An 11569-nucleotide genomic window follows, 5' to 3' on the forward strand; every position below is an offset into this window, starting at 1 on the left:
AAAGCATTTAAATATGATTTGATAAGAGATATTAGATGTAGTATATACCAGGTATGTCCCAAAATGAATTAAACTATAATCACATGGCTGTTTCATCCCTCCAGGACTATAGTCAGTAATTCATGGTAATGCTAAGGTTAAAAGAGCCAAAATCCAAAAAAGGAAGTAAGAAAAGTTTGTACAACAGAATGATGTTGAACAACTTTCAAGGTCATGCCTGATGTTATGGTGCCAAGAACTGTCGAGTTGTTCAGGTGAATAACGTTGACCTATTTTCAAGGTTATGGCGATTAAATGTGTCTTTAACAATTTCTCAACACAACCAGGTCATGCTGTGAGCCCAGGACCATGGCATTGTGGCATTATAAAATAGCATGCTGGGATGGAGGACTACCAAGATTGTTCAGATAAATGGCCTACTTTTTTAAGGTCACATGATCAAACATGAAAATCTTTAATCCCAAGGTCATGACATTTTGCCAAAAGCATGATGAGATAAAAGCCTGACAAATTTGTCCAAATAACGATCTTGATGAAAGATCATAAGGAGAAAATGTGCTAAAATTTTAAATCTTTAAATTTTGTTCCTAAGTTTCAAAGATTGTATAATACACGTTTTTACTGGTACATTGAAAAGAACAGAAAACATGTGGCTTAAAAAGAAGAAAAAGTCATTGGCAGAGTTTTAACCTATTCTAAGAAAATATATAAGGGTAAATAGAGGAAATCCTGCTGGAAAGGACAATAAAACATTTTCTATTTCAAAGTGGGTATATAAGGACCATAAATGAACTATAATACATATATATACATGTATATTGTGGGATGGGAATTTGTTCCAAGTCCCTATGGATTGTAGTTCCATACAAACTTGATATGTATATAGTTTGTAATATATCAAGTACTTTGACCTACCAAGCCTTCTTAGTTTTGCTGGAAAATCATTTTAAAGAATCAAACATATTTACTAGAAGTAACTCTGTGATCTTAAAGGGAAACGTGTCATGATTCTATCCTACAAACTTGATAACACTTCATTATCGAAGGGAGTCATTTGTAGATTTTAACCAATTTAATTCCACTGGCTTTTCAGATGCTGGATCAAAGCAAAATCTCACTTCACCTTTAATTCAGGCACGTGGGCTAAGCTAGGAGCAATCACAACATTGATATTGCTGGGGCCAACCCTTAAATAACTTCCGATACATTAAAGGAGCCAAGAGTCACAATATACATGTTTGTTACATAGAATTACATGCTACGGTAAGGATATATCAGGTTAACTTTAGTTTTTTCTAATTGATGACCTTGACTTACTCCTCAATCCTAAGGGACAAGGATTGATTACCTGTAGGAGCAATATAGAATGGTGTGAAGGCTTTGTTATTACTAAAACACATCTCTATGTCTCAATGAACATAAACAAAACAGAATCGGCTACTTTAATAATTTAATTTCAGAACTCTTAAAATTCCAGTAAATGGGTAAAAGGTCCATTTGTGTCTGTGCGAAATACTTGTAGATTTCCATAAGTCCCAGCACAAACATGTTTTCCCTGTTCTCTGGCTTTCTCTGACATATGTAACGAGGCCTCACACAAAGAGACAAAGTATGAGTATAACTTTTTTCCATCGTCTTTGGCTATGTTTTTATGATATTGCATCTGTTTCCCTTTAGGTGTTCCCCCAAGGGTTGCCTGAGGTATGATGAGTACATCTCCAGGTAGATCCAATACTGAAACTCTCTTTGTAGCTGATGGATCTTCCGAGGGGCTCAAACAGGTGTTCAGGGCACACTTCACTGGAATGAAAAAATTTAGCAATGATTTATACATGTGTATCATGTATGGCAGATTAAAGACTGCTGACAACTAGAAATCATTGAATGTAATTACTGGAGGTACTGTAGGTTCCCTTCTCTACAATTTTACTCCCTTTATGTGTCGGTGGGATCAGGCAAACTAGCAATGATTAGGTACACTTGCTGTATACTACATTTTCTAATCCCTCCCAAATATAAGCTTCCACATCAGTAAGGGAACCAGAGATATCAGTTTCATCATGATCCTTCAATAAATTTAAAGGATTAACTTATAAACCCTAAGATGGCCTCAAGTGTCACCAATAGAGAAATAGGGCATTTTACTAGTCCGAACCAGGTAAGTTTTATCATCATTCTGCTGATACAAATGTGCCAGGAGTAGCTGTCTGATAGACCATTTCAATTTTCTGGTACATCTTCAGTATGAATTATATGCCAATAACAAGTTTTATCAGGAAATTTGGTTTGGTTTATTTTGTTTAACGTCCTATTAACAGCCAGGGTCATTTAAGGACGTGCCAGGTTTAGGAGGTGGAGGAAAGCCGGAGTACCCGGAGAAAAACCACCGGCCTACGGTCAGTACCTGGCAACTGCCCCACGTAGGTTTTGAACTCGCAACCCAGAGGTGGAGGGCTAGTGATAAAGTGTCGGGACACCTTAACCACTCGGCCACCGCGGCCCCCTATCAGGATTCCTAATGGAAAAAGGCGCATGTAGCAAGCTCTCATACAAAATCTAGTGTGCCACTTTCTGGACAGGTTGAATCTCTGGATGTACACTTTCTACATGTTTACTTTCTAATACATCAATACAAAGTACATGTATTGGTAATACAATTATTGTAGCTTCTCAAACATCTTACCCATTTTCTCCACTATTCCCTCTGTGGCTCCATTCATGAAGCATACATATATGATTATACCTTTCCCAATCTGAAAAAAAACCAATATGAAGTAAGTTGCAAGTATAGGAGTTGGTGCAGACATGTAAAATTAGGTGGTTTAGATATAACTAATATGGACAACTGTGTCTTCAGCCAAATAGGACAGGGGCCTTTTCTAATTGGACATGCACCTTGAAGGAGAACAAGATTTAAAGGATTAAAGAATAACAGTATTCAGGAGTTATACAATATAAATTATATTTTTTTAATGCAATTTCAACTTTTCCAAGAATATCTTTTAATTGAGGCTCAATAATAAAAGAGGAAATCAAATTCATTTTTGCTTGAAGCACAAGTTATTTTTTAGAATTGGTCTTGAATTTACTCGGTATGGTTATTTTTGGATATTTTTTTATCTGATCCAGAGTTCTGATAATCTTTAGCAGCTGACAAGAAAAAAAGTATAGATGTTTCTGTACCCTAAGCTTGACATTTTTAACAGTGAAATTTGAATTTCCGGATCTAATACCTTATGTGCCATGTTTTTAAGAGAAAAATTCATGCATATGTAACAGGAGTAATGAAAAATACCCTGCCCACACTGGGGCTTGAACTCTCGCTCTCAACCTACTACACTAGGCTAAAGAGAAATCCCTGCCAGTCTGAGCTAGTACCAGGTGACCACTCGTCACATCTCAGTAGATTTCTTATACTCTCCACTTTTAAACAAAACATACTGAGGGCATTTCTCATTAGATATGTTAAATGAATGATCTAAGGAAAGTTGACAAACTCAATACATTGAGTATATTTTTGTAGTTCACTCAGTGAAACGTTATTCTTGTCCTGTTACTTAAATTTCAGAATAAAACAGACCATTCTATATTGGGTAATTTGTACCTTTTTCATTTAATTAAGAAAGACCCTCATTTCAAGATGAACAGCTAGCTATAGGCACAATCAAAATAACATTGTACAAGAGCACAACGTAAGTTTTACGAACCCGAGACCCGGGCTGGATTCCTGTCTTGCCACTCAGCGGGAATGTTATTTTTCTTTTTTTCCCTGTTCTTTCACAAATAAATCTATTTCATATTGGTGTAACAGGAGAGGAGAAAATGTAGCGGCCAGACCGGGGTTCGAACCCGGGACCTCCGAACACTAGCCGGATGTCTACCGATTGAGCTACCTGGTCACCGATGATCGACCCAGTCCAGTCCCGCTACATTGGTATTATTTACAGTTTTTTTATCGCTAGGATTTTCATATTTATCCGTTGTTATCATACCATTCTATTCACTACAGTAGGCATATTTCTCAAACAACAGGTTTAGTTTACCTCAACGTATTTCGCTTCCTCATACTCAGTGGCAGGTTGTACTTGAAGTCTAGCAGAAAGACACTGCTGTAACACCAGCTTAGCCTTGACGGCACCGTTGGAATTCGCAGACTCTGTAGCCATCACATGTAGCAGTGTTGGCAAGACGTTACGTATAGATTGCGTCGGCTTTTACTTTCATTTTGTGGTCGTCGCTTACCGCAACGACAATTCGACAAAAGCTAAACATAGAGAATATTTAGCAAATTACAATGCTATGGTTTTTGAAAGAAAACAAATAAAAAATGACCAAATACTAGACTTTTTCAACGGAAATAAACCCTTTGTGTATTGGTTCGTGTTTCTTTTTTTTTAAGTTTATAAGCGACAATAAACAAGATGGCCACTCACGGTGCTACCATGCCGGGTCATGATAGATCTAAAAGACCAACCAAAAGTGAAGAAGACGACGACGATGACCCGGTTGAAAAACTGTTGAAGAAAGCTGGATGTCTCGATCAACATTATGCAGTACAGGTAATATATGTGTGCGTTGTGTTTAACCTTTATTTTTGATAATGCCGGTGATGGCCTGCCGATTTACGTAACTGGATTTGGTTGTTACTTATGTCATCAGATAATCTTTTATGGAAATGTGACTGAACTACATAATGTTAATCAAGTGTTCAAAACATCAGTTGCTAAGCATTACTTAAAACGTTCATGACTTGCATTATTGCCAGTAGGATCCATAATGGCATGAAGATATTCCCTCATTATTGGTTGGTTCTTCTTATATCATTAACACACATTTTATAAAACGATTGACAAAAAACGAGACAAAATCACACGCGCAAAAAATCCGTGGGTGCCGTAACTGCCGTGCATGAGGGATCGAAATAAAGGAGAAAATTGCTGAAAATAATAGGACATTTTTTGCTGTTTTTATAAGTGCATTCTACGTGTTCCTTGATTTTCTACTGATGATTATCCTATGACTTTTAAGGAATTTTGTTTACTTTAAAAAGACTGTGGTTGTGTTAAAGTTACGCTGAATGGAATAGAATGACATGTTTAAGCCTCACTAGAATTGGCTTACTATGATTAAGTAAAATTCTAGATCTTAGATTGATTAATCCATGATGTCTTGTCATGTTTCTTGTAAACCACATCAAGATTCCCTGCATATAGGATTACTGTGAATAACTTTCTCAGTATATATTGATAAGTTTTAAAATTGTACTCAAATTACTGCTTTTCAGGTCATCTGACCCAAAGCCGGGTCAGGATGACCTATAGACATTGTGCTTTATCCGTCGTCGTCCGTAAACTTTTCACATTTTAAACTTCTTCTCAAGTTCCACAAGTGGGATTAAGCTGAAACTTGCCAAAAATGATCCTGAGATGATCCTGACCACATGTTGTTATTTTTCGGGCTGATCCGAAATCCAAGATGGCCACCATATTTGTAAAACACATTTTGTACTTCTTCTTTAGTTCCACTGGTGCCATTGAACTGGAAATTGGTGAGGATGTTAAAGAAGGGGAGCCAACAAAGTGTTGTTATTAGTTTCCATGCGATAACTCAAGTTCCCTTGGGCCAATCAAACTCAAACTTTGTAGAGTGCTTCCTTATCAAAAGTGTTTGCTTAATTGGGAATGCTTTTCAGGTTTGAAGGTCAAAGTCACTGTAAATAAATAGAAAAACTGTCCAGTTCCCTTTGGGTCAATCAACCTAAAACTTCATATATAGTGCTTACTGGTTTCTGTATGAAAACCACATTAATTTTGCATGAAACTTGTTTTGATTTGCAGAGCAGATCAGTTTGAATGATGTGCAGGCAACACATCCACTTCCGTGGAATTCTTGTTTAAACCCAAGAGCTTGAAGTGACTTTCAATATCGAATACTGTTTTTAGTCTCAGATTTTCCATTTGAAAATTTTTTCAAGTGAAATCTTCAATTGTTTTTACATTCGATACTTAAAATGAAAGTTGAATACTTCCGATTGGTTCGTCCTTTCCGAGAATTAGGCCACACAAAAACGGCAGTGCTGGTTGAGTTAGTTGAATTGATTAGGCAAAACCTAAAGTTAGGTTGTTTCCGCAAGAGATTCTTATAGCAATAAAGAGGTTGCCTGTTTTAAATCAGTCGATAGTGAAATGCTTGCACAAAATATATAACGTGAAGGTGCGATTCAACAAGTCACAGAGAGATGAGTTTCTTCTAATGAGAATTGTCAGATCTCTAATCAGGATACAGATAAGTTATTACAAAGAGAGGGAAAAAAAGCAGTAAATTGAGTACAATTTAAAAACTTAGAAACCAAAATAAACTCACAGGAATCTTATATATAGGGAATCGCGGTGTGGTTTATCAAGAAACATGACGGACATTATGGATTAATCGATCTAAGAATTTAACTTAATCATAGTATGCCAATTCAAGTGAGGTTTAAAAACGTAATTCTTCAAAGTTCATCACAACTTTAACGCAACCAAAGCCTTTTAAAGAAAATAAAATTCCTTAAAATGACAAAGGATAATCATCAGTAAGACATTCAGGGATGCACTTAAAAACAACAAAAATATCTTTTTATTACATGCCATTTTATATTTATATAATACTTGCTTTTCTCCTGTATTTGAATCCCTCAGGCACAGCACCTATGAGTGGCCTCGACACTTTGATTACTTCTACTGCGTCCCTGCTTCTCATGTATTCATAGCATACAGTTCTTGCCCACCAAGCGACAAGTCGGAAGCATATTGTCTCCTTTTTTTAAGATCTCGCAAGGGGAAACTAATTTGGAAATTCTGTATTCATATAACATTCTGGTAATAATGACCACCTGCTATGCCATTTTTCTGAGTTGATCACTTTGTGAATCTTCGCTTATTTTACTTTTCCAGGAGTGTATGTTTGATAATAAAGACTGGACTAAATGTCAGAATCAAGTGAAGGAATTCAGGGAATGTGTTGAGAGGTCACAGAAGAAGAAAAAATGACTTTCATAAACTTGCAGCAGACGGTTACTTTGTGTGTTCTAATTTGGTCACTGGAAAAACAAGCGGCATGCTAAGTATCGTCATCATAGTCACTAGTGGTGTTGCTAATTGAACCATCTTGACTAAGTCTTCGTCAGTGGCTTGATGTCCTTACGGAACTTTACAATTGTCTTTTACTCTTGTATAACCTGAATGGTTGTACATGTAAAACCATTAGTGTAGTCATGCTGTTTGAGTGTAAAAAATATTTCAAAACAATTAAAATGGTAATGCATGTATCCCATCTTCATGTGTTGACGATTTTAATTTCAGGGATATCAGATTTTTAAATTAGGGCAGCATATGGACCTATATATGTTGTGATGTATATTGTCTGTTCTGTTTCAGGAAATCAGTTGTATTGAGATAATATATTGAATTTTTTGTTGTTGAATTTACCAATATTTTATATGGACAATTTATACAAGTATTCCATTAAATATTTTTCACAGTAACCACCATTTTCTGTTTTGTTTATTAGTCCCCTGCCGTTTGAAAAACAGGGGGGGACGATAGGTTTACCCTCCGTCCGTCTGTCTGTCACGCAATAGTTATCCGGACAACTCCTCCTAAAGTACTACTCCGATCTTAACGAAACTTGGTATACATGATCAGTATAACATGTAGTTGTGCATCCCACATTTGTTTTTTTCGAAAAACCATTTTTCAAAAAAAAATGGGAAATGAATACCAGTGGTAGGTGCACTTCTAGCTCAGGCAGGGGACTTTGTATTGCTGTTGCAATACTGTCCATCCTTGTTTTCCAATAGATTAATTGTAACAGTCATTTTAAACTTAAATAATTATGTTTCAAAGAGAGAAAAGATACAACAAAACAGAGGTCATGGCATTGATGTTAGATATCAATACAATTATGGAAGGTCATGACGTTGTTGTCAGATACCAAAACAATAAATGGAAGGTCATGACATTGATGTCAGATATCAACACAATTATGGAAGGTCATGACATATCCTGATACCGGAAGCAACAAAATATGGAAGAACAGAAAATGCATTTTGTCGTTACATGGACATTGTGATATCAGAATCAATACAATAATCATGTGAATACAAGCTCCAGATATTGTGATGTCAGAATTGATACAACAATCACTTGGATACAAGCTCCAGATATTGTGATGTCAGAATTGATACAACACACTGGGTGTGTCATGACCTAGATTTGTATGACAGGTGTCGTGGATGAAGCAGTAGATGCTTACACTTCTGGAACTGGTCTTTTTCTCCTAGTACTTGTTCAGGAGTCGCCATACAAATCTATATTTCTGTTTGTTTTGCCCTTGTTTAATTGATTTTGAGTTTGAATTATGGTTTCGTTATAATGTTGGTATCATCTGTTGTTCTTGTCTCAACATTTTCATTTTAATTTGTCTGTATTCTTATTAAAATGACAACTTCTAGACTAATGTTACATGAGTTTAATGAAAATATTCTAGTTTGATCATTTGAGATAAATAACAAACACTGATTATTTAATAAAAAAAATATTGTATTAGTTCAGTTCATACACCAGTATAAACATAAAGACTGAAACTGTTTGTATGTCGCTTTTCACACATTATACATCAAAGTTTAAAATAAACAAACCGTTCTGGATAAACCATGGCAACAGGTTGTTCACACCACAAACATGGCTACAACATAATTATTTCATTGATATCACATATTGTTTGATATTTTCACTAATTTGTTAAATATATCGGAAAACAAGTTTGTACATAGAATTAAGAGGAAGATGATTTTGTGTATTAACACTTACTACAGACTCGCTATTAGTGGTGATTGTCATGTTGACAAGCTGAGTGACGGTCCGATATAAACTATTCCTTTTCCACAACTCTAGTTCACAATACATTATGTGAACATGTTACAATGTAATATGAGAGACCATAAACACCAAAGACCCAGCTGACAAAGCACCAATATTATGCACAAGCCTTATGGACAATGTCTTTAAAAGTTGATGATCAAATACATATCCATCAAACATTTATACAATTATATCTGATTATTCATTCCAAAACGAATATATTTTTTAAAAGAAATCAATAAAATTGTGTTAAATTAATTAAAACCATCTACAGTAAGTTAGTGAACCACAATTCTTTTCTGCTGAAATCAATAAATACACAAGACTTTTCTATGCTCGTAGCAATTTTTCTACATCATACACCATCATAATTTACCATTTCAATACAATTAATGACAAAAAACTTCAACACACCAAGTGAATATCAGACAACGGAATGTCAAGTTGTCACATGTCACAACTCTCATTAACTATTAATGGTCTGTACACTGGAGAGGAAATTTAACAGCACTTAGGAGCTCTTTGTTTCAAAACAAAATAATTGGAATATTTTCTCAATCATCTAAAAATAACGACTGTAAATTAGAATAGGCCATCACAGTTAACAAGAAACTGGCTTTCAACAACTACATCACATGGGTCAGTTTGGATAACAATGGATCAAACTAGGTATAGAAGACATGATCATATTAGCCGCACATTTAATACAATCCCAGGCAAATGACGTGTTAAAGATTATTAACAGAAAAAAAAGCGAGATAAATTTTAGAGAATTCAGCATATAGATTATATAAAAAAGCTTAAGGCCACACACCATTTGACAGCTCTAAACTACTTAAACATTTTGAAAAGAAATACATTCTTAAACTCTTATAATTGATGCTGCTTTCAATAAAATGCTATATACTATATTAAACAGACCGAATTTGTGCTCTGAGCATTATATTAACCATGCATGTAATGTACGTAATACTAGGACAGTGAAAAATGGAATATATTTTACTTTCAATGATTATTTTTATATATGTATACACTTAATTATCAAAATCAACAATTTCAAAATATTCACCTTGTATAGGGAGAGGCTGCTACACTATTGTAGTGGTTCTTTTGAACAGTGTGTGATGTAGATTTATTTTCACAAGTACAATTATTGTACAGACACAGAATTTATTTTCTGGCATTTTCACCTGTATAGCAGTTAATTAGTTAACATGAGTAGGATTATCTGTTTAAAAAAATGGGACATAAAAGGATATTGAACAAAACAATATTTGATTTACCGTAGATAATTTGTTAATATATTTTACATTTTTGTCAGGAGATTGCCAATTACCCGGTCCAATATAATGTGTCCTTGAGGTAATTGATTACGATATTACATGTACATCAATTTCATATATTGCGAAGTCTAATCATATAAGTATACATTAGTGAAATTTTTACTACACATTAGTAAATGTCAAACCTCTACAGCTCTCTTACCCGTAATAGTATTCTACTAAAACAACATATCAATATTTAGTTACAAAATCAGGAACAGCATCAGATCTATATTTTTCATGTATATATTATACCTTTTATAGGATGTACATGTACATTATATACCTTATATAGGATGTACATGTACATTATATACCTTATATAGGATGTACATTATATACCTTATATAGGATGTACATGTACATTATAAAAAATATACCTTATATTGGATGTACATGTACATGTACAATTTATACCTTATTTAGGATGTACATGTACATTATACCTTATATTGGATGTACATTATATACCTTATATTGGATGTACATGTACACTATATACCTTATATTGGATGTACATGTATATTGTATACATTAAAAGGCTTAGATAATGAAACATTGGTATTAAACCTACTATATTATGCAAAACAATTAGTAAATTAATTACCTTTTTCTTGCAAAAAAATATTGTTACCTTTTTCAGTAACTAGTAATTACAATGCTATGCATGCATATTTGTGTTATCTCTGTGGATGTACAAAGGTCAAGTAAAGTTGCATATATATTGACCATTTTCGGAGACATGTAAAACTAAAATGCCCTTTTCAATCATTTATTCCAAGAATAAGGCATGCTTTTTATAAATTATATACTTTTTTACCCATTGTTTTTCCAGACACCATTGTCTGAGAATAGCCTAGCTATGACTTCTAGATGTGTAATAATGAGCATAAATAGATCTATCAAAATCACCCAATCAGCACCAGAGTAAGTTATATATAGATATATTTGCAAGTAAATACAATACAATAAAAAAGATCACAGCACTATACACATCAGGAAAAACCCAGCTGAACTGCCACACAAATGTTGATGTAAAGGAATATCTCTGAAGAAAAATTTTGAACACCAGATGTCAAGCTCCAGGCTATAACTACCTCCATGTGTTACCCCTGATCTGCCATATCAGGCTATAACTACCTCCATGTTTTACCTCTGATCTGCCATATCAGGCTATAACTACCTCCATGTTTTACCTCTGATCTGCCATATCAGGCTATAACTACCTCCATGTTTTACCCCTGATCTGCCATATCAGGCTATAACTATACCTCCATGTTTTACCCCTGATCTGCCATATCAGGCTATAACTACCTCCATGTTTTACCCCTGATCTGCCATATC

The 11569-nt window shown here is 34.6% G+C and overlaps 2 protein-coding genes across 2 annotated transcripts; one reads left to right on the top strand and one right to left on the bottom strand.

Annotated features, from left to right (window-relative positions):
* Positions 1 to 1435: 1435 nt before the first annotated feature.
* On the bottom strand, positions 1436 to 4249 carry LOC117327882 (D-aminoacyl-tRNA deacylase 2-like). The gene is made up of 3 exons (XM_033885108.1): positions 4044 to 4249; positions 2684 to 2753; positions 1436 to 1800 (listed from the first exon to the last, which is right to left on the bottom strand). Exons 1-3 carry the CDS (start codon positions 4164 to 4166, stop codon positions 1466 to 1468), a joined length of 528 nt encoding a protein of 175 aa, XP_033740999.1. The 5' UTR covers positions 4167 to 4249; the 3' UTR covers positions 1436 to 1465.
* Positions 4250 to 4395: 146 nt separating this feature from the next.
* On the top strand, positions 4396 to 7525 carry LOC117327883 (cytochrome c oxidase assembly factor 4 homolog, mitochondrial-like). The gene is made up of 2 exons (XM_033885109.1): positions 4396 to 4559; positions 6936 to 7525. Exons 1-2 carry the CDS (start codon positions 4422 to 4424, stop codon positions 7029 to 7031), a joined length of 234 nt encoding a protein of 77 aa, XP_033741000.1. The 5' UTR covers positions 4396 to 4421; the 3' UTR covers positions 7032 to 7525.
* Positions 7526 to 11569: the final 4044 nt, after the last annotated feature.

Source organism: Pecten maximus, chromosome 5, assembly GCF_902652985.1.
Source record: "Pecten maximus chromosome 5, xPecMax1.1, whole genome shotgun sequence".
Classification (NCBI taxonomy): Eukaryota; Metazoa; Mollusca; class Bivalvia; order Pectinida; family Pectinidae; genus Pecten; species Pecten maximus.

Excerpts from the sequence above, each read along its gene's own strand:
- LOC117327882 (XM_033885108.1), bottom strand. The coding sequence starts at position 4,166 with ATGGCTACAGAGTCTGCGAATTCCAACGGTGCCGTCAAGGCTAAGCTG. Across the intron at positions 2,754-4,043 it reads AGGAAGCGAAATACGTTGAG|ATTGGGAAAGGTATAATCAT; the intron begins GTAAACTAAACC and ends GTTTTTTTTCAG. Across the intron at positions 1,801-2,683 it reads GGGAATAGTGGAGAAAATGG|TGAAGTGTGCCCTGAACACC; the intron begins GTAAGATGTTTG and ends TTTTCATTCCAG.
- LOC117327883 (XM_033885109.1), top strand. The coding sequence starts at position 4,422 with ATGGCCACTCACGGTGCTACCATGCCGGGTCATGATAGATCTAAAAGA. Across the intron at positions 4,560-6,935 it reads ATCAACATTATGCAGTACAG|GAGTGTATGTTTGATAATAA; the intron begins GTAATATATGTG and ends TTACTTTTCCAG.